Genomic DNA, 27,625 nt, shown 5'->3' on the forward strand with positions numbered 1-27,625 from the left:
CTGGGGAACTGGGACCTGGTTCTGATTGGGCCCACTGTGATGTGATGTGAGTTTCCAAAGGGCAGAGATTCCGACTGGCATGTAGTAGGCATGCAGTCAGAACTTGTTGAGTGAATGAATGAATGAATCAGTGGTTATTTGGGAGGGGTGCCCAAAGTGGAGACCCAAGGCTAGGGCAACCCTTAGGTCTCCATACCCCCATCTCCCACCACTTCAATGGGCGGGAAGGGGCAGATAACGTGCGAGGAGGGGCTTCCGGGCGGGGTCTTCAGCCCTTCCGGTCCGGCCCCTTTAAGGGGCGGGGACAGCAGGGCGGGCGGTCGGAGCGTCTGGCCGGCGCGAAGATGGCGGTTTCGGCTGCAGGGCCCGGGTCGGTGGAGGCGCCCAGTTCACTGCTGCTCGTGGTGGGCGGCGAGTGCGGGTGCCCCGGGCTGCTAGCCTATGTGCTGGAGGAGCTTGAACGAGGTCGGGCCGGCCCGGGAACGCGGTGTCGGGGAGGCGGGCGCGGCGGCGCATCTCGGCCTAAGGGCCGGGGGATGGGGCGGGGGGCGGCTGGATCCGGGGGCCCCGGTGCCCCTGTCCCCTTACCGTTAGGCACAGGGCGCAGGCAGAGCCCGTGCGTGCCCGCAGAGGAAACAGCGTTCGGGTTTGGGCTGGGCTGCTCTGCCTCGAGCGGGGTGCAGACCGCGGAGGGGATACGGGCCCAGGCTTTGGGACCCACGCGATTGGGCAGCCTGGGCAACGGCTCCGCTTCCCGCCCTCCGGGCCCTCCTCGAATCCTCGGGCCTTAGCAGCCTGGAAGTCCTGGAGGGAGGAGCAGGGATGGGGAGGCTGGGCCTGGAGCTCCAGGGCCTACTTTCCGCAGCTCCATGAGGAACTGCTAATTGGGGTGTGGGCGGGTGCTGCCTGCTCAAGGGATTTGGCACCTGGGAATATGAGTCATAGGTGCACCTGCAAGGTTAACCTGCAGCCACTTGGCACGGTGGGACCGGCAGGCGTGGTGCACCCCGAACCGTGATTGGAGGGCATTCATCCATCCCCCGTCTCTCAGATCGGCAGGGCCTGCCGTCCGTGGCCAGTAAAATGGGACGGCAGCAAACATCTCGGTTCACAGGATTAAGGAATGTCACCCCACAGGGCATCAGGGATAGCGTGGGGACCATGGGCAGGCTCAGTCCTGCCCTCACAGGACTAATGGCTCTGGTTGGGGGGCGGGTACCAAAGTGAGTGAGGAGATGGACCAAGTTTTAAGCTCAGATGGTTACAGGAGTGTTCAGAGGATGCAAAGGGCTGAGAGGACCTGAAGGGTGGGGAGAAGGATCTCTGGGCAGTGGGAACAGCTCACGCGAAGGCTCAGAGATGGGAACTGTGCCTGGCAGGGCTGAGGAACAGTGAAACCAGTGGTGGGGGTGGGAGGATGACGGAGGGGACAAGATGACTGTTTAGGAGGCCGGGACTTTCTTTCTGATGTCCTGAGTCTTTTCTGTAAAATGCCTGATTTATACTTTGGGTTCCTTGAGGGTGGATGCAGCGGGCTCCAAAGGCACATTGGATGGTTCTGAATTTCCAGGCCGTCATGTGCAGGGGCAGGTTGTGGGGAGGGGCCTGTGGCGGCCTTCACCAGCCATCCGCTAGTTATTGAAGTATTCTGGGAGCTGGGAAGCCCAGCTGATTTCCTACCTCCCTTCCCCCGTCTCCCCACCAGGCATCCGGTCGTGGGACATTGACCCTGGCGTCTGCAGCCTCGATGAGCAGCTCAAGGTCTTTGTGTCACGTCACTCGGCCACCTTTTCCAGCATTGTGAAAGGTGAGGCTGGGGACCCTGCATGCCCCAGCTCTCCCCTTCTGCTCATTCAGTGGACAGGTGTTCTTTGAGTGCCAACTATATGCCAGGCATGGGGATCAGGGGATGGCTGTAAGCAGCAACAGTAATAACACAACTGAGATCTACTGAGTACAGAGCAGGGGCAGGCCCTGAGCCAGCACTCACTTCCTTTGGTCATCAGCAACCCACAAGGCAAGAACTTGTGTTTTTGTCCCCAGTGAGGTGTGGGGGACAGGGAGACCTCTGAGGAGGGTCTTTTTGGATGAAAAGCAGCTGGGGCTGGTGTGGAGAGTGGAAGGAAGGGCCCAGTCAAAGGGACAGGACATTTGGAAAGTGAGGGGCTGCTGTGCGGGACTGGAGGGTGGAGTGTAGGCCTGGTGTGGCAGGGACTATGTCTGGTTTATGCCTGTGATTCCTTCACAGGGCCAGGTACACAGGAGATGCTCAATAGATGGGGACCTGAGAAAGCAAGATCGAGGAGGGAGTTGGGGTTCCTGGGCCAGCCCCACATGTCCCGTGGCTCCCTGGGGATTCTGGGGTGACCAGGGTGAACAGAACAGCTGCTGGGCAGGGCCTGGGTGTTGCCTGCAGCTCTCCCCTGCCTCAGCCAGCCTGTTGAGTCACCTCCAGGCCGCTGCAGGAGAGGAAGGAAGTGTCCGTCGCCTCATTGTCCCAGTGGTTCTGGGTGGCTTCCTGACCCTCACCATTTGGGGGAGCTGGAAATGCCATCCGCTCTGTGTGGCCTTGGCAGCCACTTCCCCTCTCTGTGCCTTAATTTCCCCACCTGAATGGGGCAATAGCCGCACATGATAAGAAGCCCGTGATAAACTGATAAAGGGTAACCAGCAGTAGAGGGTCCTTGCCTCTCCAGACCCAGGCTGGGTGCTGCATATTTGAAACACATCTGGTCTCTGGGGGACGGACGAGGGTTTGGATCCAAGAATCAACCCCACTCCCCTCTCCGTGGCCCATGAGGCCTCCCTGCCCTTGGCTCCCTCCTGCTGCCCCTCGCTGCAGCCCCACCTGCCCCTTCCTGATCCTCAGACACAGAGAGCTCAGTCCTGCCGCAGGGCCCTTGCCCATGTTGTGCCCTTTTCCTGGTGTACCCTCCTTGGCCCTCCCTGGGCTCAGGCTCCTTGATTATAAAATGAGGGTGACAGTGGCATCCCCCGCAGGGCTGAGAGCTGTGAATTGGGCCCTGCCAGCAGTGGAGGCCTTGTTTCCAGCGTGAGGCCTGCCAAGGCGGTTTCCTGTTCTTGCCTCATCCTGACCTGCAGCTTTACCACATGCCTGTTAATCCCTGGATGACCCTCTGGCTGGGGGTCCTGGGAAGCGGAGTCCTGGAGGGGCTCGTGGCCGCCTGGGGTTACACAGTGAGGCAGGGTTTGACCTTGTCACAGGCTGACCCCCACACATTTGGCTCAGCCCTAAACTCACAGGGCCCGGTTCCCCCACAGGCCAGCGGAGCCTGCACCACCGTGGAGACACCCTGGAGACGCTGGTCCTCCTGAATCCATCAGACAAGTCCCTGTGTGACGAGGTAGGGAAGGGTAGGCTCCTGGGGGGAGCGGGCTGCTGGGACGAGCGCCATCCCCTGGCCTCACCTCACGTGTCCTTGCCTTCATGCTGCCTGAAATCCTCTTCTTGACGCCCAGCAGCAGCGAAGTCTCCCCCGATGACTCCAGCCTCGATTTATTCCCTCCTCAGAGCTGATGGGGGGAGCGGGTGGAATCAGAAAAGGCTGGAGTTTGGGAGGAAGGAATGAGATAGGGAAGGGCTGGAGGTGGGAGGGCAGAACCCAACCGATGTTTGCGTCCCGTGCGTTCCTTTGGGCTGGGCCCCGCTAATTGTCTGAACTGACTTAATACTTCTAGCTTGTGGACATCTGTGCTCTTCTCTCAATTTCCCATGAGAAAGATGAACAAGATAGAGCCCCGGGACACCCCTCTAGATACTCTTGTACGAGTTGATTCCTCTGATCAAAAATGCTCCCTGGGGCTTCCCTGGTGGCGCAGTGGTTGAGAGTCTGCCTGCCGATGCAGGGGATGCGGGTTCGTGGCCCGGTCCAGGAAGATCCCACATGCCGCGGAGCGGCTGGGCCCGTGAGCCATGGCCTCTGAGCCTGCGCGTCTGGAGCCTGTGCTCCGCAATGGGAGAGGCCACAACAGTGAGAGGCCCGCGTACCGCAAAAAAAAAAAAATGCTCCCTGAAGGGGCTCGAGGAGACAGAGCCAGACACAGGCCCCTCTTCCCCATGGCACTGGGGCTGGGCCAGAGGGAGAGGTGGGCTTCAGGGAGCCCAGAAAGGGTGTGCAGGGCTTCCAGGAGGAGGGGGCACCGGAGCTGGGCTTTGTAGAATGAGCAGGAGTTGGGAGCAGGGATAGGGGGTCGAGCCCGACTGGAGGCCTACAGGCTGCAGTCCCGGCTTCTAGTTTAGTACTGGCCAGGCCGTCATGGGGACAGGAGTGGGGTGGTATATATAGATTAGGGGCTGGGGACCACCCCAAAGAGGGGTGCTGACTATCTCACTGCACAGAATAGGGCCTTGAACACTCTCCCTCTCCCTCAGCTCCGGAACCTTCTCCTGGACCCTGCCTCTCACAAGCTGCTGGTGCTGGCTGGGCCCTGCCTGGAGGAGACAGGAGAGCTACTGCTCCAGACAGGAGGCTTCTCACCCCGCCACTTCCTCCAGGTCCTGGGGGACAAAGAGGTAAGCCACCCCCTCACCATCCTGCCTCTGAAGCCTGACTCGTCCCCACTGGGCTGAGTGGCTCCAGTGACCTGCTGTCCGCCTGAGCATCGTCCCTTCCTCCTCTGTGGAATAATGGTGGTGGCGTGTCTTCCTCCTGGGCCCAGTCCCATGACCCACTGCAGTGTGTGGGCCTGTAGGTCAGCAGATGTCTCAGAGTCTTCAAGTGGCACTGCAGATTCTAGGTCCCATCTGAATGGGGGTCCCTTCTGAATCCCTTAGTCTGGGTGGGGCAAAATGAGCAAAAAACTGGCAAACCATGTTTGGTTTGATAAGAACCAGTACACAGGGGTGGTGGTGGGGTGAGTGTAGAAGGTCTCTCTGGAGGATGCTGTGCTTTAGGAGTTGAGAACAGCAAGTGCAAAGGCCCTGGGGCAGGGAGAGTGAGAGAGGGTGGGGGAGGGTAGAGGTGGACAGGTGGTGATGGGCCCTTCTGGGATGTGGGGAAGGCTGGGTTTTTGTCCTGAGGGTGACAAGGGCAGGCAAAGGGTCTTAGTTTTCCCAAGGGGCTGGGTGTCGTCTGGCTCCAGGTGACCCCTTAACCATTCCACCCTCTATAGATCCGGGATCTCCTGGCCTCCACACCCCCGCCTGCAGACCCACCCAAGCTCACCATCACCTGCCCGACCTTTGGTGACTGGGCCCAGCTGGCACCCGAAGTGCCCGGCCTCCAGGGCGTGCTCCAGCTGCGGTTGAACCCTCCAGTGCAGCTTCCGGCTTCTGAGGGCCTGCGTGAGTTCCTGGAGTACGTGGCCGAGTCGCTGGAGCCGCCGTCCCCCTTTGAGCTGCTCGAGCCTCCGGCCTCCGTGGGCTTCCTCAGGCTCGCCCGGCCCTGCTGCTACATCTTCCCTGGTGGCCTGGGGGATGCTGCCTTCTTCGCCGTCAATGGCTTCACCGTGCTGGTTAATGGTGGCTCCAACCCCAAGTCAAGCTTCTGGAAGCTGGTGCGGCACCTGGACCGGGTGGACGCCGTGCTGGTGACCCACGCGGGCGCTGACAGCCTCCCCGGCCTCAACAGTCTGCTGCGGCGCAAGCTGGCGGAGCGTGATGAGGCAGCCGCTGGCGGGGGCTCTGGGGATGACCGGCTGCGCAGGCTGATCTCCCCCAACCTGGGCATCGTGTTCCTCAATGCCCGTGCAGCCGCCTCGCGGCTGGTACGCGGGGAGGATGAGGCAGAGCTGGCCCTGAGCCTCCTGGCCCGGCTGGGCATCACCCCCCTGCCTCTGAACCGTGGGCCACTGCCGGCCGAGCCCACTGTGCTCTTCCAGAAGATGGGCGTGGGCCGGCTGGACATGTACGTGCTGCACCCGCCCTCGGCCACCACTGACCACACGCTGGCCTCTGTGTGTGCCCTGCTGGTGTGGCACCCCGCGGGCCCCTCCGAGAAGGTGGTGCGCGTGCTGTTCCCTGGCTGCACGCCACCCGCCCGCCTCCTGGATGGCCTGGTCCGCCTGCAGCACTTGGGGTTCTTGCGGGAGCCTGTGGTGACCCCTCAGGACCTGGCGGGGCCTCGGCGAGCTGAGAGCAAGGAAAGCGTGGGCTCCCGGGACAGTTTGAGGAGAGAGGGCCGGACGACGGCACCCTCCAGGCCCGCCCAGGAGCGCCCCGGGGTGGCCCGGAAGGAGCCACCGCGGGCTGAGGCCCCTCGCAAGGCTGAGAAAGAAGCCAGGCCCCCCCGGGAGGTGAAGAAGGACCCCAAGCCGAGCGCCCCTCGGACCCAACCCCGGGAGGTACGGCGGGCAGCCTCCGCTGTGGTCAGTGGCAAGAAAGCAGGTGCCCAGGTGGCTCCCAAGCCCCGCAAAGCACCCAACACACCCCGCCCAGGTGTCTCACCAGCAGAGAATGGGCCCCGCAGCCCACCTAGCTTCCGGTGCAGAGAGGCCAGCCCCGCCACGGAGGCCTGCGGCTCCCCAGCCCCCCGGCTGGTGGCCACGCCCAGCCAGGAGAGCAGCCTGGAATTGGGGCTGAGCCCAGCCGGGGAGGAGGGTGGCAGCTTGGAGGAGAAGACCCTGGAGCTGCTGTTGGCCACCAGCACCCCCGAGCCGTGCACACCCTCACCCGCCGGAGCCCACCAGGGCCCAACTGAGAGCAGCGGGCCACTGTCACTGAGCCCGCTGCGGGGTGGGGAGCCGGGGCCGGATGCGTCCCCCACAGTGACCACCCCCTCGCTGCCTGCTGAGGTGGGCTCCCCGCACTCCACAGAGGTGGACGAGTCCCTGTCGGTGTCCTTTGAGCAGGTGCTACCGCCACCAGCTGCTGCTGCAAGTGAAGCCGGGTTGAGCCTCCCACTCTGTGGCCCTCGGGTGCTCCGCTCTGCCTCCCCACACGACGTGGACCTGTGCCTGGTATCACCCTGTGAGTTTGAGCACCGCAAGGCTGTGCCCATGGCGCCGGCACCTGTGTCCCCCGGCAGCTCCAATGACAGTAGTGCCCGGTCCCAGGAGCGGGCGGGTGCTCCAGGAGTGGAGGAGACACCACCCACATCCGTCAGCGAGTCCCTGCCTACCCTGTCTGACTCGGACCCCCTGCCTGCCGCCCCTGGCACTGCGGACTCAGATGAGGACACAGAGGGCTTTGGGGCCCCTCGCCACGACCCACTGCCTGACCCACTCAAGATACCCCCGCCACTGCCCACCCCACCTAGTATCTGCATGGTGGACCCTGAGATGCTGCCTCCTGAGCAGGCGCGGCTGAGAGAGGGCCTCGGCCATACCCGGAAGCCCCTTACCCGCCCCAACCGTGGCACCACTGCCCCCAAAGCCACTCCAGTGACTGCTGCCAAGACCAAGGGGCTGGCCAGTGGGGACCGGGCCAGTCGGCCACTCAGCGCCCGGAGCGAGCCTAGTGACAAAGGAGGTCGGGCACCCCTGGCCAGAAAGCCCTCAGTCCCCAAGACAACCACTCGAGGTCCATCCGGTAAGTACCTGGGGGCTGAAGTCCTGCAGTGGGTTCCCTGCCCAAGTCCTCCTGTTCCCCGCTTGCTGTGTGGTCTCAGCCATACGCACCGCCCTCTCTGGGCCTCAGTTTCTCCAATAAAATGGAAGCTCTGGCCTGACTCTTTAAGCACTTGCAATTCCAAGGTGCTCAAGCAGTACCGTCAACGGAAATGTAATGTGAGCAACATCCATCGTGGTGAATTTTCCAGTAGCCACTCTACGCAAAAAGAAACAGGTGAAATTAACTTCAATATTATATTTTGTTAAACTCATTTGTGTGGAGGGTCCCAAGACCACCCCCAGGTTGGATGATTGCCTAGGAGGACTCGGTGTGTGGTCATACTCATAAGTTTATTACAACAAAAAGATACAGAGCAGGATCAGCAAAAGCAAAAGACATGGGGGGGAGTCCCAGGGAAAGCAGGCACAAGCTTCTGGAAGCCTCCTCCCAGTGGAGTCACATATCATGTGCTTTGTTCCCTGAGCTCCAAGCTGTGACAACACGTGTGAAGTGCCGTCAATCAGGGAAGCTCCTTAGAGACTCAGGGCCCGGAGTTTCTATTGGGGCTGGTCGTGCAGGCACCCTCTACCTCACACGTACACTGGAAAGGTTTCCAGCATCCAATTCTTGGACACCAGCCCGGTGTCCCGCAGTTGGCCGCAATTCTGACACCGTCTACCCAGAGGCAGAATCACATTCCACAGGTAAAGGGCTCCGTCCCCCGAGCACCCTCCACTTAAGGTGCCAGTCACAAGTCCAGGCTGTTACCCGTGCTTCTGACCAACTGGTTGTAAATCGGAGGTTCCCATGCCCCCCTCCTCTGGTTTGATTAATTTGCCAGAGCTGCTGACAAAACCCGGGAAAACCCATTTACTCACTAGATGACCAATTTAGTATAAAAGGCTCTTAAAGGATACAAATTAACAACCAGATGAAGAAATACATAGGGTGAGGTCCCAAACAAGGGATCTTATGTCCTCATGAAGTTTGGGACCCTGCATGGTAGCACAAAGCGTTCTGGTTCCCTGGTGTGGAAGCTTTCTGTAAAAGGGCCAAAAAGCGGCCTTTTGAGGCTTTTCTGGAGGCTTCACTACATAGTTATGATTGACTAAATCATTGGCCAATGGCGAGTGACTCAACCTGAGGCCCCTCTCCCCTGCCCAGGAGTCAGGACGCAAGACTGAAAATTCTGACCCGCTAATCACAAGGTTGGTTCTCCTGGCAACAAGCCCCCACCCTGGGGTGGGAATCCAAAGTCACCTTCATTAACATAAACCCGGTTGTGATGGAAAAGGGCTTCTTATTAATAACAAGACACCCATTTCACCCTTTTGGCCCTAAAGTGTTTTCTGGAACTGAGGACTAGAGACCAAATATAACAAAGATGCTCCCATTGCTCACATTGATCAGAAAATTCCAAGGGTTTTGGGAGCTGTGAGCCAGGAACTGTGGATGAAGGACCAAATATATCTGAGAATGACCATATGTATTTCTTATAAATCACAGTACTGCAGTCCACCCCCTGGTGGAACAGATCCCTTACAGCAAAGCAATCATACCTATCACAGCACTTATATTTGGGGTCGCGTTTATTAGAACAGATGTAGCAATAGTACCGACATAAATAGGCCAGACATTTGGAGAAGCTGTGTGGGGTAGGGATGGATGGATTGGTGGATTTTTGGCTGCGTTGGGTCTTCGTTGCTGTGTGGAGGCTTTCTCTAGTTGCGGCGAGCGGGGGGGGGGGGGGCTACTCTTCGTTGCGGTGCGTGGGCTTCTCATTGTGGTGGCTTCTCTTGTTGCAGAGCACGGGCTCTAGGCCCATGGGCTTCAGTAGTTGTGGCACGTGGGCTCAGTAGTTGGGGCTTGCGGGCTGTAGAGTGCAGGCTCAGTAGTTGTGACGCACGGGCTTAGTTGATCCGCGGCATGTGGGATCTTCCCGGACCAGGGTTCGAAACCTGTGTCCCCTGCATTGGCAGGTGGATTCTTAACCACTGCGCCACCAGGGAAGTCCCGGGATCGATTTAGAGAAACGTCATTTGCTACTTGTACCTTACGATCAATTTGTGCAGAACTATTCAGCACAGAAATCAGCTGGTGATTAGCTATCCTGGTCTTCCTCAGGCCAGTCATTTTCCACAGGTATTACCTCCGGAGGAGGCTTTAACTCAGGCTCTCAATACATTTGATCATCAGTATCAGTGTTACCATAAGACTCATTTACATGAGGTAGTTGAATCTTACCAGCGACAGCGCTACACCGTATCGAAATATGGTTACCGTACGATTCATTTTCATTACACAACAAATCGGTAAGAGCTACAGACGTGTTCAGTTTGCCTTCCCAACAGAATCTGCCTTTGCCCGTATACCAGACGGTATTAAGGACAGAGGTCGTGACCACTGGCCACGATTCAGTTAGCTCCGGATTCCAAGGTAACTAGGGACAAGTTCACGAGCTTGTACTGAGTCTGATTTCCATTGTGTGTTGTATCGCAGGGCCCACCTCCCTTCTGTGGGGAGGACACGAGTTGTATTTAGAATATTCCTATCCCAACTAACTGTGCTGCAGGGTATATTTTATTTCTAGCTTTACTGGAGGTGCGAGCAGTCAGGGTGCATCTGTGTAAATTATAAATGTCCCCAGAGAACTTCCATAAGCTTGGAGGGCCGTAACATTCCCATAGGTGTGTGCGCCCCTGAGCCTCGGCAGCTAGGATTGAGGGCCACTGCCCCGTGGCCACTTCAGCCTGCATATGTATTTAAATAGTCAAGAGGCCTTGTTGGGTCCCAGTGCTAGTTCTAGCATATCCAGCATTATTGGCAGTCTGCCTGACCCACTTTGCTAAAACCTCATTCTCTTTCCAGGCTGGCTCCCATCCTTCGCCTTCCACCTGGAAGAGAACTCCCCCTAGTCTGCCTATTCTAATTAATCTTTTTCCTCTGAATGCCACTCCTCATTAAAAGCAAATTTCACTTGTCCTAGGATACCTACTAGCACCTATTTACCCTAAGGCTCTTTCTGGCTTGTGGGCCAGTGTTGTTGAATCCACCAGAGACCTTGTTGCTATTGTATACTAATGGCCTGGGTGCAGATAGGGTGCATGTTTTGCACCCCAAAATTTTGGGCCCCCCCAGACTAGGCTTAGATGCGTGGCAAGCACACCTAGATGTAATTTAATTTAGTTTGAGTATGCCATGAGGCTTCCTGTGGCCTGCCTTGTCTCTGGTAGGGCTGTACCCCAGGGGAACTTGAGCGACCATGTGATGCCCACTGCTTTAATCCCATCAGGGACCCACTGTTCTTCCCTAGTTTGATGAATCGTTTTCCATCCACGAAAACAGATGACATGTGCTCGTGGACAGCACACCCTCCCATGCTCGGCACGCGGCCATTATATTTCGTCCATCATAACCAGGGACCTTTCTAAGCAATTGATTGTCACGATCTGTAATCACACCGTGATCGCATAGATCGGTCTGCTGGGAGCTATACACCACACAGTTTGAAGTCCCAGTAGGCAACAGTTCCCAAATGTTATCCTTTGTAGTAGCCCGAAAAATGGGAGTCAGAAGACACAGGCGCATCGCTAGAATTCCATTTAATCTTTTAACAGTTGGTCCTGTTCGTTAATATATCTCAGGACCAGAATGTCTTTCCAGAGCCATGCCATTCAGGTGTGCAGGCTGCTGTTCAATCTTATCAGGTCCCCAAATCAGGGCTGATCTCAGCAAACTAGCTTCAGCCTGCTGGGCATCTGGTATGCTTCTGCTAAGAGATTCTATTATTCTCTTGCTCTGAGGCTCTCTCCAGGTGTTAATAAAATGTTGGATTTCCCTCATTGCATAACCCACTTATTCATCCCTTTACCCTCAGCTGTTATTCTCCCTCTCCATTTGTCATTTATCTTTACCCACACTTTTCCACTCTTGGGAGGGACGTGAGTTTGGCCACCGTGCTGGTCCAGATTGCTGCCAGGAAACTAGGCTGGCGGGTGTCTCCCCTGCCCCGTCCACTGCCGCTCACCTAGAGTAGGGTTACACAGGTACAGAACCAGTGGGCTCTTGCAACTGCTAGGCAGCGTGCCGTCAGCACCAGCTTTGCCAGAGGCGGGTGAAGGCACATTCCGGGCCCATCAGGCCCTTAGGAATTCTGACATAAAGGTTTAAAGGTATAGTTACCAGTTTCTTGCTTAGGAATCATCCCTGCTGCTGGCCCCCCACAGTTGCATCCCTGGTTCTGGGACCACTGCATTGAGTAGGAGAAGAAAAAAAAAAAAGTTGCTGTGATGCGGGGAAGAGTTATACAGTCGCATCAGCATCCTCCCCCACCCCGACTTGGCCACACCCCCAGAAAAGCGGAGGAATCTATCCAGTGGGGACCCGCCCTCAGCCCCGCTCACGTTGAGCGTGAGCACATGCTCGTGACGGTGTGTAAGCCAGCCTCTCAAGCCTGTTCTCTCCCCTGGTTTTAGACAGCAAATGCTTCAGCCGCCCATTCCAGTTTTCTATTAAACCATTACTCTGAGGATGATAGGCAACACATCTGGTGTGAAATCTCTTGCCACTGTTGGACTATATGGGCTGTAAAGTGCACCCCTTGGTGCGAAGAAATGTAACTCAGTGGCTCACATTGTTACAGTATTTTCTGTTCCAATCTTACAGTATTTTGAGCATTTTGCATCTACCATCAGGTATGCAAACCCAGTGCAGGGTGTCTCTTCCTGTTAGGGCTCATTTATAGCCCCCAGCCCCAGGGCTACTGGCTTTGGTCCAATGTAATCCACTTGCTGGCTATGTGTGGGGCTCTGCATTGCTGCAGCCCTCTCCCCATGCCGACTCATTCATGGACCGCCCTCCCAAAATGTTCACTTGATGGTTCAGTGACCTTCCGAACCTGGGAGGGGTTCTTCTGGTGGGCATTGTCAGGTCCTACTTTAAAACGCCCCTTAAATTCCCAGAGTGATTTCCATAAGGCCGCGCCCCATGCAGGCGTCCCTTTAATAGTCCAGGTTTCCGTTGCCCATCTGCGGGACCACACGGCCACGCCATGGGCTGCGGCCCAGGAGTAAAAACCCAAACATAGGGGCTTTTACCGTTGCTCAATTCTTCCACCACTGCTAGGAAAGCAGCATGCAGTTCAGCCCACTGAGCCCATTTGTTCTTGCTGCCTCCAGAGTCTCGCCATCCCCTGGTCTTAATGCAGCCGCCTTCCAAGCAGGTTATTATCCATTCATCTTGAAACTGCCGTCCATAAAGCAAGCGCGCTTTGTGGTTCAGTTGAGAGCCGTCCATAGGGCAAGGCTGTGTAATGTGCCAGTCAGTTTCAGCCGCTCCTCAGGTGGCTCCAAAGTCGGTCCTAGAGGAAAAGAGGCTACGTGCTCATGATCCAGTGGGTGCCTCCCCGCATTACCCTGGCAGCGTGCTCTCGGATGAACCATTTCTCTTTTTATCATGGAACACTTCTGGGCACTGCGTTCATTGGAGTGTTTCTCCAACATCACCCAAGACATTATGGGCATCTCAGGTTTCATGATTATTTTATGTCCATCAGTAATCGAGGTGATCTCAGTTAATGCCCAGTCACAGGCTGCTAATGGTCTCAAATACTGTGTATGGGCGGCAGCATCTTGGAATTTTCTGGTCCAAAATCCCAGTGGTCACTGCTGGGAGGTGCTCGTGGGCTTTTGCCCGAAGCTCCAGTCTGCAGAGTGTACAGAGTATGGCCGACACTTCCCAGATCATACCTGAGTGGGGGGTCGGCAGGGCCCAACGGCCAAGTTGAGAGGGCTGCCACCGTTTGTGATTCAGACACAAGCTGCTCTCGTTCGGGTCCCTAACTCAGAGCTTTCTTTCGGGTAGTCTTCCAGGTGGAAGCAACATTCCCAGATGAAAATCCAAGTCAGCCAGCCAAACGCTGGGCTTCTTGTTTGGTCCTGGGGAGGACAGTGACAGCGGTTTATTTTTAGTCTCTTGTGGAATATCCCAGGTGGCCCCTGCCCAGGTTCTTCCTAAGAATTTGACTGTTCGGGCAGGCCTGGGAACCAGTGCTGGATTTATTAACCCACCCCAGTTGGTCATGTGCGTCCCTGTTGCACTCACATCAGTCCTAGCCTGCTCTTTGGTTTCCGCTATCACCGTAACGCCGTCAGTATAGTGTATGATTACACTGGCGACCCGCATCAAGTCCACGTCCCTTCTGACCAAATCACAACAGTAAGCCAGTGGGTTCAGATACCTCTGTTGCAGCGCAAGAAAGGTAAATTGGGATCCTTCCCATGTGAAGGCCAACTGCTGCTGGCTCTTTTCTGAGATCAAAACAGGGAAGAAAGCATTTACGAGGTCACTCACTGAGTAGCAGCCTCCTTGCATTTTCTGTGTGTCCGGAACGGCTGAGCCGATAGGTGGTACAACTTGGTTTAAGTCTGGATAGTCTACAGTTAGTCTCCATGAACCATCCGTCTTTTCCCCAGGCCGCACAAGGCTATGGTACAGTGAATTCGTGGGTACCCACACTCCAGCTTCTAGCATATCATGAATTAAAGTGGTCGTCTCTTTTTGTCCACCAGGCGTTCTAGATCACTCTATGTTAGCCACCTGTGTGTGCTCGGGCAGTTCTAGCGGCTCCCATCTGGCGTCCCCAATTAAAAGTGGCCGGAGGGCGGACTTACAGGCCTCTGCTTTACAATATTAAGTAGGGGAGGCAATCCCCAGTCAGCCATAGTCTCCATCCCAGTAATACAGTCAGGTAAAGGAGATGTGACCACCTCACACAAAATCTGTCCACTCACCCCAGTTTTCATCCCAATGTGCACCTTCATCCCATCAACGTTTGCATCTCCAGTTCCTCCCAATCTAACCTTCCAGTCTAACCTTAGCCGCCCCCCCCCCCCCCGCCAAGACTTCACCAACAGGTGTTGGAATCACAGTGCTTTGGGTTCCTGTATCTAGGAATCCTGGGAAGGTCTCCTTCCTCTCCTGGCTGTTTTCTCCACGCCTGTGCAGATGGCCTTGGGTCCCCACCCCCGGGGTGGAGCCAGAAGATCCTGGCCTCTGCTTCAGTCTTTATCTTCATTAATCTTCCTAGTCCTCACCTGCAGGGGATTCCTGGTCAGGTTTCTCATTGTAATCTTTGCCTCCTGGCTTTTGAAATCCCTCCAAACTAGAGTAAATAGTGGACTTGTTTGGGGCCCTTTAACAAAACGTTGGGGGCCGCACTGGTCCACCCAGTCTCTGCTAGTGCTGCATCTGTTGCCGAAAACTCAGCTTCTGTGAACCAGTGCCACGTCGAATCTTGCAGGGAGAGTTTTGGGTGAATTAGAAAAGAATAGCTTTTAAAAAAAAAGAACAACCTCATTGCTTTGCCAGGCAGAGTGGGGCACAGTGGGCTCATGCCCCTGAAAAACTGTCCCCCAACCCAGGAGGGATTTGGTGAGTTTTGTAGCAGTGGTTCAAGGGTGGGTTGTTGATAAGATTAAGGTGTGTGAGCGGGGGGGGGGGGGGGGGGGGGACACACCTATACTCCTTTAATCCGGTCTAGGTAATCTCTTGATGAGCTTCTCTGGTTCCTTTCATCTGGCCTCAGATGCTGTTCTCTGGGATGAATAATGCTGACATCTTCCATTTGTTGGGGGTTTTATTTCTGTAAAGAGCTCAAAGGTATTGTTAATATGTATCCCTTGAGGTGGAACGAGCCCCTGCCCCAAGGCTGCCCTATTGTTTCTTGGCTGCCCCTCCCTTGTCTCTGCATCCCCTCCCTTCCCTGATTAGCAACTGTTTGAATCTGCCCTTTGGGACTCCGGGAAGGTCACGGAGGCTGGAGTCTGTCCCCTACAAACCAGGAATGGGGTACACAGAAAGGCTTCCATGTCCAGGAGCCCCACAGGGTCCTGCTCAGTCTCACCTGTTTCAACTCTATCAGTGTCTGCTTTATTCTTTCTACGTTTCAACAGCCATCTGAAGATTACCACTCCACTCGGTCAAGTCCCTCGACTCTCCCCTTTGTCTCTCCCCGTTTTCTTAATTACTCTAATGTTCTTGGTGTCATCAGAGAAGCTGAATAGCAGATCTGATAAGGCTTCTAGAACTGTTGTTCAGTTTTGTAGCAGTAAAGTTCCATGGGGTGCCCATGCACCATGGGGTGCCCATGCAACAAGGGTCCCGTTAATCACAGCATTTACCAAAACCTGGGTAACAGGCATATTCAGTGGGTGAATGTCCCAGTTATAAAGCTAATCCCACATGGCTTGCATAGGAAGCATTTCAGCTGCTTCATCTGGGGTGTCCCACTTGGCATTTATGGGGTGAGTTGGGCAGTCCCCCCTTCTCAGGATAAACACACTTTTCAGTGGTGTTTATCCAGTCTGCCAGGCTGGTTATTCCTTCGGGGATAACCTCCTGTGTGTCTGGAACAATCTGTGATTGTTCAGTAGTGAGCTTCGGGTCCTGCATCAACCCAGATGTGCTCTTCTACTCTGCAGCCTTCAAAACCAAAGACACAGCCCCCAAATTGGTTACTCTCACGATCCATTTTGGTAAAGGTTCTTCAGGAAACTGATGATACCAGTCCACAAAGTGAGTCCGTTTCTTTACACTCTGTCTCCTGGTTTTAGTTGTTTCTTGGTTTTGCCCTCCCCCTACATTAACTACCTTGGTGACCAGAGACCTTAGAGGTATTTCCTGATGCCCCTGCATAATTTTTCCCTCTCTGGGCGGCTTTGAGGCTAATGACCAAACCTCAGATCTACCCAAATCTGAACTTGGTTCAACATCAAGACCTGAGTGAGCACATTTTTTAACTTTCATTTTGGCTAATAGAGATAACAATAACCAGGAAACTGTATTCAGCATGCTGCTTATTATTTTGCATTTCCTTATATATCCAGTGAGCCAACTCCTTGGGTGTTGGGTCTACTACCATTACTACATTCCGTTGGTAACTTCTACCTTTAGTAACTGATTGCAGTGAGCTGCAGTTTCATACTGTGGGTGAGTAGGTAGCTATCTGGGGATCAGCGTTTGCTCATTCCCCACCCTTTTATCCTTTCTCTTTAAAAAAACACGTTTCGGGGCTTCCCTGGTGGCGCAGTGGTTGAGAGTCCGCCTGCCGATGCAGGCGACACGGGTTCGTGCCCCGGTCCGGGAAGATCCCACATGCTGAGGAGCAGCTGGGCCCGTGAGCCATGGCCGCTGAGCCTGCGCGTCCGGAGCCTGTGCTCCGCAACGGGAGAGGCCACAACAGTGAGAGGCCCGCGTACCACACACACACACACACACACACACTAAAAAACAAAAAACAAACCACATGTTTCTGTAAGCCAGGGTCATTCTAGCAAATCCCACTCCTGACACCAACCAAAAAGGGTTCCTGGACCCAGTTCCACTGTGTGTGTGTCTGTGTGTAGGTTTCCCCACACCAACAAGCAATTCTTGGATGCCAGCAGGGCATCGAGGAATTCAAATCAATTCTGACACTCTCTACCCAGAGATAGAATCACATACCACAGGTAAAGGGCTCAGTCCCACAAGACCACCCTCCACGTCAGATGCCAGTCACAAGCCCAGGTTTCTACCTGTGCTTCTGACCAACTGGCCGCAAACCGGGGGTTCTGGTGACCTCCTGCAACTCAGGATGCCAATCGCAAGTCTAGTTTGTTACCTGTGCTTCTCACTGACTAGCTGTAAATCAGAGGTTCCCATGACCCCCTCCTTGGGTTTGGTTAATTTGCTAGTGCAGCTTACAGAACTCAGGAAGAACCCATTTACTCCCTAGGTTACTCATTTATTACATATAAAACACTGTTAAAGGATACAAATCAACAATCAGTTGAAGAGATACATAGGATGAGGTCCCAAACGAGGGATCTGACTGATGTCCTCAGGGAGCTTGGGGCCCCACACAGTGGCACGTAGAAGCACTCTGGTTCCCTGACGTGGAAGCTCTCTGAAAAAGGGCCAAAAAGCTGTCCTTTGGGGCTTTTATGGAGGCTTCATTACATAGTTGTAATTGACTAAATTATTGGCCAATGGCCATTGATTCAACCTCAAGCCCCTCTCCCCTCCCCCAAGATCAAAGGGCAAGACTGAAAGTTTCAACCTCTTAATCATATGATTGGTTCTCCTGACAACCAGCCCCCACCCTGGGGTGGGATCCAAAGTCTCCTTCATTAGCAGAAACCTTGTGTTGGAAAGGGCTTGTTTTGAGTAACAGACACTCATTTCACTTTTATGGCCCTGAAGTGGTTTCAGGAACTGAGGACAAGAAACCAAGTATTGTAACAAAAGATGCTCCCATTGCTCTTACTGATCAGAAAATGCCAAGGGTTTTAGGAGGTGTGAGGCGGGAACTGTGGATAAAGACCAAATACATCTGAGAATGATCAGATTTTATATATATATTTGGAAGGGTTCCCACCATTTCCCAAATGATAAGAAGAGTGGCTCACCATGCCTACACTGCTTGTACAGCAATGTAGTTTATGCTGTACACTTGCTCACCCCTTCCTGGGGAGTCTGGAATTTCGGAAATGGTGGGAACCCTTCTGAAATCCAAGTTCCCAGAAGGCAGCCAAGGGCCAACCTGTCAGCTTTCTAAGGGTAGCAGTCTTGGGCTTGCTGTGCTTTTTTTTTTTTTTTTTTTTTCAATTTTTAAAAATTGTGCTAAAATTAATGTAACATAAAATTGACTGCCTTGGGCTCCCCTGGTGGCGCAGTGATTGAGAGTCTGCCTGCTGATGCAGGGGACACAGATTCGTGCCCCAGTCCGGGAAGATCCCACACGCCGCAGAGCGGCTGGGCCCGTGAGCCATGGCCGCTGAGCCTGCGCTCCGCAACAGGAGAGGCCGCAACAATGAGAGGCCCGCGTACCGCAAAAAAAAAAAAAAAAAAAAAAAAAATTGACTACCTTAAGCCATTTTTAAGTGCACAGTTCAATAGCATTAAGTACATTCATGTTGTCGTACAACTATCACCACCATCCATCTCCAGAACTTCTTTCATCTTGTGGAACTGAAACTCTGTCCCCTTTAAACACTAACTCCCCATTCCTCCCTGTCCCCAGCCCGTGGCAACTACCATTCTACTTTGTGTCTCTGAATTTACTACTCTAGGGACATCATATAAGGGGAATCATATAGTATTTGGGGTTTTTTGTAACTGACTTCTTCAACTTGGCTGTTGTCCTCATGCTTTATTCATTTTGTAGCATGTGTCAGAACTTCCTTTTTTAAGACTGAATAGTATTCCATCATATGGATGGACCACATATTGTTTATCCATTCATCCATTGTTAGATACTTGAGTTGTTTCCACCTTTTGGCTATTGTGAATAATGCTGCTATGAACCTGGATGTACAAATACCTTTTTGAGACCCTTGCTTTCAAATTTGGTGTATATACTCAGAAGTGGGATTGCTGGATCTTATGGTGATTCTATTTTTAATTTCTTGAGGAACTGCTGTACTGTTTTCCACAGTGGCTGTACCATTTTACGTTCCACCAACAGTGCACAAGGGTTCCACTTTCTCCACATCCTTGCCATCACTTGTTATTTTATGGCTTTTTTTTTTTTTTGCGGTACACGGGCCTCTCACTGTTGTGGCCTCTCTGGTTGCGGAGCACAGGCTCCGGACGCGCAGGCTCAGCGGCCATGGCTCATGGGCCCAGCCGCTCCGCGGCATGTGGGATTTTCCCGGACCGGGGCACGAACCCGTGTCCCCTGTATCGGCAGGCGGACTCTCAACCACCGCGCCACCAGGGAAGCCCTATTTTATGGCCTTTTGATAGTAGCCATCCTAATGGGTGTGAGGTGATATCTCACTGTGGTTTTGATTTGCATTTCACTAATGATTAGTGATGTTGAGCACCTTTTCATGTGCTTGTTGGACATTTGTATATCTTTTTTTTTTTTTTTTGCGGTACACGGGCCTCTCACTGTTGTGGCCTCTCCCATTGCAGAGCTCAGGCTCCGGACGTGCAGGCTCAGCGGCCATGGCTCACGGGCCTAGCCGCTCCGCAGCATGTGGGATCTTCCCAGACCGGGGCACGAACCCGTGTCCCCTGCATCGGCAGGCGGACTCTCAACCACTGCGCCACCAGGGAAGCCCTGTATATCTTTTTAGAAATGTCCTTTGCCCATTTTTGAGTCAGGTGGTTTGTCTTTTTGTGGTTAGGTTGTGATAGTTCTCTATATATTCTGGATATTAATCCCTTATCAGATAATGATTTGTAAATATTTTCTCCCATTCTGTGACTTGCCTTGTTACTCTGTTGATAGTGTCCTTTGATGCACAAAAGTTTTTGATTTTCATAAAGTTGAGTGTGTCTCCTTTTTCTTTTGTTGCCTGTGCTTTTGGTGTCATTGCCAAATCCAGTGTCATGAAGCTTTTGCCTTATGTTTTCTTTTAAGAATTTTATAGTTTTAACTGTCATATTTTGCTTTTTGAGTTAATTGTTGGATATGGTGCTAAATAAGCATTGAACTTCATTCTTTTGCATGTTGATATCCAGTTTCCCAGGGCCATTTGCTGAAAAGACTGCCCTTTCCCCATTGAATGTTCTTGGCACCCTTGTCACAAATCATTTGACCATATGTGTGACAGTTTATTTCTGGGCTCTCTATTTTATTCCATTGATCTGTATGTCTATCTTGATACTAGTACCACATTGCCTTGATTACTATAGCTTTGTAGTAATTTTAGGAATCAGGAAATGTAAGTCCTCCTACTTTGTTCTTCTTTTTCAAGGTTTCCTTGGCTCTTTGGGATTCCAGTGAGCTTCCATATGAATTTCAGAATGTATTTTTTCTATGTCTGCAAAAAAAAAAAAAAAATCACTGGGATTTTGATAGGAATTGCATCGAATCTGTAGATCACTTTGGGTAGTGGTGACATAATATTTAAGTCTTCCAATCCATGAACATGGGATATCTTTCCATTAATTTATGTTCTCTTTAGTTTCTTTCAGTAGTGTTTTGTAGTTTTCGTGTACAAATATTTTACCTCCTTTTTAAGTTGATTCCTAAGTATCTCATTCTTTTTATGCTATTGTAAATGGAATTGTTTTCTTAATTTCCTTGTTGAATTGTTCACTGTTAACATAGAGAAATGCAATTGTTTTTTTTGTGTGTTAATATTGTATCCAGCTATTTTCTGAATTCATCTGTTAGTTCTAACAGGTTTCTTTTTTGTGTGTGGAATCTTTAGGATTTTCTACACATAACATTATATCATCTGTGAACAGAGATAACTTTCCTTTTTCCTTTCTAATGATTCTTCTTTAAATGTTTAGTAGAAACCCAGTGAAGCCCCAGAGGTTTTGATTACTGATCCAATCTCCTTACTATTTATAAGTCTATGCAGATTTTCTATTTCTTTGTGAGTCAGTCTTGGTAGGTTTTGTGTTTCTAGGAATTTGTACATCTCTTCTAAGTGATCCAGTTTGTTGGTGCATAATTGTTCATAGTACTCTCATAATGCTTTTTATTTCTGTAGATTGGTAGTAACATCTCCACTTTCTGATCTTACTAATTTGAGGCTTCTCTTTTTCATTTTGTTTTGTTTGTTTGTTTAAAATGGAAAGTTTATTTGCTCAGTACACCAAATAGAATGCAAGCACTGTCATGACAAATATACAGAAATATGCAGATCAACATAAAATAGTAATTTAGTTTAAATGAAGGGAAATCTCTTTAAATGTTATGACAACGTATGCCCAAGAATTTTTCAGTTAATTATACATTTCAATAAAATAAACGGTAATGAATTAAGTGGAAGTCAGCTTTATGAATTTTTCTTAAAAATAAAAATCCAACCCTATTAATCCATGCCAGTTAAACACTCTAACTAAAATCTCCAAGTAAGTGCAAAAGGAGATGGAGTTAGTTACCTTTTTTGCTTGAACAGCCCCAAGGAAAGCGGTTACTACAAATACAGCAGGCAAACTGTTAAGACTGGCCGATCTAGAACATAGTATTGAACTAATTTCACTCTCAAGTTGTGCTAAATGCTCATCATTAGTATGGCACAGTTTGGTCCATGATATGGTTTGATGCCAAGACAGATCTCATTTTGTTACAGAAGCACATAGATTACTGTTGCTTTTTTTTGTTTTGTTTTTAAATGTGTATATATATATATATTTAAAAGCCAGGTGTACTTCTACATACAAAGGCAGGTTTTCCCAGGAGGAATTTACAGAAAGTAGTCTGGGGTGCACTGGGTCACATGAGGCTCTCCACGATGAGGTGCTGGGTCAAACTGAAGGAAGGAATACTTCAAAGTGTCATCTAATTCCATGATAGCAGCCTGGTGCCCACAACGATAACTTAATTATCGTTGGGTGCACTGAAAATGGTAACCACGTTCCGATCGTGACACCAATTGTATCCCTCCATTACAAGTTGGTGAGCATGAGAAGCCAGTGTGAGACCACTGGCATGGTTAAATGTTTCAGAAATATCTTGTCCAGATGTGTAGCCAGCCCCGAGTGGTGAAATACCCCACCCACCACGGTCACCTGGATCTGACCATAACGGATCACACGTTGGGCCCTCATGTGGAACTTCTTGTAAACGATCCAAGGCTCTTCTATGATCCAGTGTATCTATGGATGGGGAAAGGCCACCATGGAGGCAGAATATCTGTACATCTGCTAAAGCTGTAAGTGGCAGATAATCAAACAGATCTGTAAAGTATTTCCAAACATTGGCATTTCCATACTTTCACAGACATTCATCATCAAAGCCATATACTTGGGTAGTTTGTCGGCTTTCGTGGTTTCCTCTCGATATTGTAATATGTTCTGGATAACGCACCTTTAATGCCACAAGAAGAGTCAGAGTCTCCACAGAATAATAACCTCTGTCTACATAGTCACCATGAATAGTTTGTATCTGGTGATTTCCCACCGATTCTATAGAGTTCCATAAGATCATGGAATTGACCATGCACATCTCCACAGACGGTAACAGGACAACGGACCTCTTGCGCATTTGATTCTTTTGTTAAAATTTCCTTAGCCTGGTTCTCGTTAAGTTGTTTACACTCGTTCAGCTGCTCGACCCACTGGTCCAGCTCCTTGTTGAATGCTTTGTCGTCCATGGTGGCCCGAGCCCCTCCCCCGCTGCCTCCGGGCCCCCCCCCCCCCCCCCCCCCCCCCGCCCGCCGCGCGCCCCAGCGCCCTCGTCCGCAGCCAGCTCCCAGCGGGAGTGGAAGGAGCTGGGGAGCGCGACCCCGCGCCGCGCCCAAGCCCCACGGGCGGTTCCGGGCACACGGCCTCCAGGAGACCCTCTGCACTGGCCCATTGGGCCGCGCGCCCCTGGAGTAGGTGAAGGGCGCGGGGAGGTGCGGGGCTTCCGCACAACTCCCGCCGGACGATGGGCGCCTGCCGCCGCCTCCCGCCCGCCGGCCACTCCCGGTTCCCTTGACCCTTCTCTCTCGCTCTTTTTCTTTCTTAGTCAATCTAACTAAAGATTTGCCAATTTTGTTAATCTTTTCAAAGAACCAACTTTTGGGTTTGCTGATCTTCTGTGTCGTTTTTCTACTCTCTATTCTTAAAATCTTTGCTCTAATCTTTATTATTTCCTTCCTTCTGCTAGCTTTGGATTTACTTTTCTTCTTTTTTCAGTTCCTTAAGTTGTAAAGTTAGGCTGTTGATCTGAGATATTAATAAAAGTGTTTATAGCTATAAACATCCGCTTTATCACTTCTTTCCCACAAAAAGATTCTCTTTATCTTTGAACAATTTGCTTATCATGTGTCTCAGTCTGGTTCTCTTTGAATTTATCCTATTTGGGGCTCATGGAGTTTCTTAGATGTTTATGTTCATGTCTTTCATTAAATATAAGAAGATTTTGGCCATTATTTCTTGAAATAATCTTTCTGCCCCTTTCTCTCTCTTTTTTCTTCTGAGACTCCCATAATGTGTATGTTGGTCCTCTTGATAGTATCCCATAGGTCCCCTAGGCTCTGTTCACTTTCTTCAATTATTTCTCTTTCTGTTCCTCAGACTCAATAATTTCCATTGCCCTGTCATCAAGACCACTGATTCTTCTGCTTGTTCAAACCTTGAGTGGAATCTTTCTAGTGAATTTTTCATTTCAGTTATTATACTTTCCAGCTCCAGAATTTCTTTTCGTTTACTCTTATGTTTTCTATCTCCTTATTGATATTTGTATTTTTTCCATACATTGTTTTCTTGGCTTTTCCCACATCTTCCTTTAGTTCTTTGAGTATCTTTAGGACTGTTTTTTAAGTCTTCGGTGAGTCCACCATTTGGTCTCCCTTAAGGACAGTTTCTGTTAAATTTTTTTCCTTTCACTGGGCCATACTTTCCTGTTTATGTACCTTGTGATTTTTTTTTAATTGAAAACTGTACATTTGAATCTAATAATGTGATAACTTGAGATCCAAAATTTCCCCTTGCCCAGGGTTTGCTGTGGCTCTTTCCTTTGATTATTGTGAGCTGTCTCTATGCTGGGGATCAGTCTGTGGTGTAAACTTAGGGTGTTCTCATGTCTTTTCTGATCCTGTACCTTTTGCTGGGCATCTGTGGTTGCTTTCTAAATTCCCCTGTATAGTAGTTGCTTTTGAGTGTCCTAGTGCTTAAATGTTTGGCTCCCGAAAGGGGAAAAAGAAAAAAAATGAAGGGGGAAGAAGGGAAGAAAAAATTTCCAGTCCTTTAAGTCCCATGTAAGTTGCTTCAGACTTATGCTGAGGGGCTGCCAGCGCAGCTATCTAGACAGGGAGCAGATTCTTGGAGCTTCCTACTGTGCCATCGTCCCAGAATCCTGCTGTGTTCATTCTTTCCCGCATACTACTATATCAAAATGACATTTCAGCATGTAATCAATATAAAATATTACTAGATAGTTCCCTTTTCTCTTTCCACACTACATCCTGGGAGCCTGGTGCGTGTTTTGCACTCCCAGCATTCTGGGCTCACACCACGTTCCAGTGCTTGGTGGCCACTGCATCAGTCAGAGCAGGTCTAGAATTACCAAGAGAGGGCTGGTGAGAAAGCAGCGACAACGATGACAGTCATAAATAACTCCAGGTCATGTTCACTGAGTGCTTGCTCTGGACTGAGCCCTATTCTAGTTGCCTGGGGTGGTCCTGCCCTCCGGGAGCCGACAGGCATCTCCAGCTTCTCTCCCCATGTGGCTTGTCCTCAGCTCCTGGCCACCCTGGTCTCTTGATTGTCTTCTAGCCTCAGCGCCCCCCTGAGCCCCCACTTCTTGTCTTTCCTGGGCAGATTCCAAGAGAGGCATCTGATGGGCCCTTGTGACCTCTGGCAGGTCAGGGGCTCCCAGCACAGTGGCAGGGAGAGAGAGAGGGTGGCCCCTAGGGCCCATGGGCAAGGCTGGCACCCGGAGGCTGGGGATCATCTGAGACCTTCTCTTCCTGGGCATTTGACCTCTTTCCAAAGGCCACAGTCTTGGCCACTCAGGGTCTCCTGCTCCCACTGCTTCTGATCAACCAACCATCGACATTAGTGTCAGCAAAGCCTGTCTTAAAGGGCCAGAGGGTAAACATTTTCAGCTTTGTAGGACAGATGGTCTCTCTCTCAGCTACTCAGCTAGCTACTCACTCAGCTAGGTGTCGTAGCACAAAAACAGCTCAGTAAGTACTCAGTGGGTGTTCTAGTAAAACTGTATTTCCAGAAGCAGGCAGTTGCCATATTTGGCCCACAGGCCATAGCTTGCCAGTCCCTGCTCTACCCCTGTCCTCCCGCCCCATGGCTTCCGTCCACATTCCCTTTGCCTTCGCTTTGCTGTGCTGCCTCTGCTGCTCCTGTCCCCCTCTTGCCTTCCACAGCCACGGTGGCTTTCCCTTCCTGGGGCACCACTCAGGGTCCTCGACACCACTGTCCCCAGTTATGAGTGAGGGGCGCTACTTGCCCAAAGCTGGGGATTTCATTCATTCTGCAAATGCCCCAGCAGCCTTCTGGGCCCACACCCTGCACTGGGCAACGTTTATGATCTTAAGACACCAAACACCTGGCAGGCTTCCTGTGGCCAAGACCTGGCTACGTCCTCAATCAGTTGATGAGTTCACTGGCCCAGGAATGGTGGCCTTGTCCCCCTTGCACAGGCTTTGGGTTCAGGGCATGGACAAGGCCCTGAGAGCAGCTGCCCCAGCTCCATCCAGGCTGCCCAGCCTGCATCACCCTCTCTCAGCTCTCCTTCCTACACCCACTCTGGCTCCCTGTCAACCTTGAGGGCAGGGATTTTTGTTTGTTTTGGTCACTGCCATGTCCCCAGGGGGCGGTGCCCAGGAGAGTTTGATAAATGCCCGATTGGCTCCCCTTGAGTAACTAAACAGGTGGATGCTGCTGAGAATTCCAGGTACTGCTGCTTTAGGAACTCAAGCTCTAAAACCCCCTCTTCCAGGGAGCCCTCCCTGGCTGCCCCCTCCCTCAGGCCCTGGGGATGTCTGTGTCCAGGGACTGGCCAGGGAGTGTCCAGGCACTGAGGGGTTGGCTGGGGTGTTTGCAGGACAAGCCAGGGAGAGCTTGTCAACCATAAAACGGAGATCAGGCTTCCTGCCAGGGAGGGAGCCACTCAGAGAGGTGCAGGTGGAGCTGGGAGCCTTGTCCCGGGCCCTGGGTCTCAGCCCCTCCCTGTCCCCAGAGCTCACGACTGACCCCATCCCTCTTACCCACAGGGTCAGCTGGCAGTCGGCCAGGAGGGTCACTGGCCCCGCCGAGCTCCCCCGTCTACCTCGACCTGGCCTACTTGCCCAGCGGGGGCAGTGCCCGCCTGGTGGACAAGGAGTTCTTCCGGAGGGTGCGTGCGCTCTGCTACGTCATCAGTGGCCAGGACCAGCACAAGGAAGAGGGCATGCGGGCTGTCTTGGATGCGCTTCTGGCTGGCAAGCAGCTGTGGGACCGTGACCTCCAGGTGCGTGACGACCCGGGTGTGAGACAGTCTCGATGACAGCAAATGTCACTGGGACATTGCCCAAGCTCTTGCCACTGAGCAGGGTCAGCGCTTCCCGGTGTCTTCCTGCTGAGCCCACCCTGTCCTGTGAGGTTGGTGTGACCTTCACCCGCATCCAAGGAGGGAGTGGGGCTCAGAGAGACTAAGCCATGTCCCCAAGGCCATGCGGCAATGAGGTCAAATGCAGGAGTGCCACCCAGCTCTCGGGACTCTGTTCCTGTTACATCCACTTCCGTCTGCAGCAAACCTGGGTGAGGTCGCAGGGTGGGGCTGGTTTGATCACCTCGCCTGACCCCTGGCAATGAACCTCCGTAATGTTATGAGAATCAGCCAGGAGGAATAGGTGAGATGTGTGGTGTCTACACAGCTAAGAACGTTGAGAATTGACCCTGAGGGCTGGGGTTGTCCCCATGGGAAGCCTTGAAATAGAACCTTGAAGGGTGAGGCGAATTTGGATAGAAGGAGCCTCCAGGTACCTGGCCGCCCACTCAGCCTGTGAGTGAGCTGACACCCAGCCTTGCACGCAGCTTACGGAGCAGCTCCGAGGTAGGAGCAGCTGCGAGGGAGCGTCCCGGGCAGACGGCACAGCGTGGGCGAAGGCCAGTGGTGGGAGCAAACTTAGTGTATTCAGGGAGCTGGAGGGAGGCCTGGGCAAGAGAACAGGGGGAGATGGCAGCGGTGGGGGTGGGCGGGAAGCATGGAGAAGAATTCGCAGAAGAGTGGTCCGGTCTCCTGGGTTGTGAAAGGGTCCTTTGGGTGCCGTGAGAAGGAGAAGGGACTTCGGGGACAGGCTGGCCGCCGGCTGCAGACATCCAGGCGAGAGGTAATGGAGGCGGAGACAAACACGGTCAGAGAAGAGGGGCCTCAGATGCCTCGGGGCTAGGCCGGGAGGGCAGAGGGCGCTCCCCCTCACCGTTGGTCCATCTGTCCCACCCACAGGTGACCCTGATCCCCACCTTCGATTCGGTGGCGATGCACGAGTGGTATGAGGAGACGCACGCCCGGCACCAGGCGCTGGGCATCACGGTGCTGGGCAGCAACAGCACTGTGTCCATGCAGGACGAGGCCTTCCCCGCCTGCAAGGTGGAGTTCTAGCCCCGCCCCCAGCACCACCCCCCGCCCCAAGTCCGCCGCCGTCCTGAGGTGCACCTGTGTCAGAAATAAAACAGGTACTCCGC

General features: G+C 52.5%; 1 protein-coding gene and 1 pseudogene across 1 annotated transcript; one reads left to right on the top strand and one right to left on the bottom strand.

Annotated features, from left to right (window-relative positions):
* The first annotated feature begins 309 nt into the window (after positions 1-309).
* On the top strand, positions 310-27,625 carry MAP1S (microtubule associated protein 1S). The gene is made up of 7 exons (XM_065873896.1): positions 310-465; positions 1,706-1,807; positions 3,283-3,365; positions 4,394-4,534; positions 5,134-7,489; positions 26,173-26,408; positions 27,387-27,625. The coding sequence occupies exons 1-7, from the start codon at positions 345-347 to the stop codon at positions 27,540-27,542; spliced, it is 3,195 nt and encodes a 1,064-aa protein (XP_065729968.1). The 5' UTR covers positions 310-344; the 3' UTR covers positions 27,543-27,625.
* Positions 21,700-22,608, bottom strand: LOC136120611 (serine/threonine-protein phosphatase 2A catalytic subunit beta isoform pseudogene; annotated as a pseudogene).

Source organism: Phocoena phocoena, chromosome 3 (genome assembly GCF_963924675.1).
Source record: "Phocoena phocoena chromosome 3, mPhoPho1.1, whole genome shotgun sequence".
Classification (NCBI taxonomy): Eukaryota; Metazoa; Chordata; class Mammalia; order Artiodactyla; family Phocoenidae; genus Phocoena; species Phocoena phocoena.

What these genes read in the sequence shown, in the direction of transcription:
- MAP1S (XM_065873896.1), top strand. Translation starts at nt 345, where the DNA reads ATGGCGGTTTCGGCTGCAGGGCCCGGGTCGGTGGAGGCGCCCAGTTCA. An exon ending in AACCACTCGAGGTCCATCCG is followed by an intron (nt 7,490 to 26,172) that starts GTAAGTACCTGG and finishes TCTTACCCACAG; the next exon opens with GGTCAGCTGGCAGTCGGCCA. An exon ending in TGTGGGACCGTGACCTCCAG is followed by an intron (nt 26,409 to 27,386) that starts GTGCGTGACGAC and finishes TCCCACCCACAG; the next exon opens with GTGACCCTGATCCCCACCTT.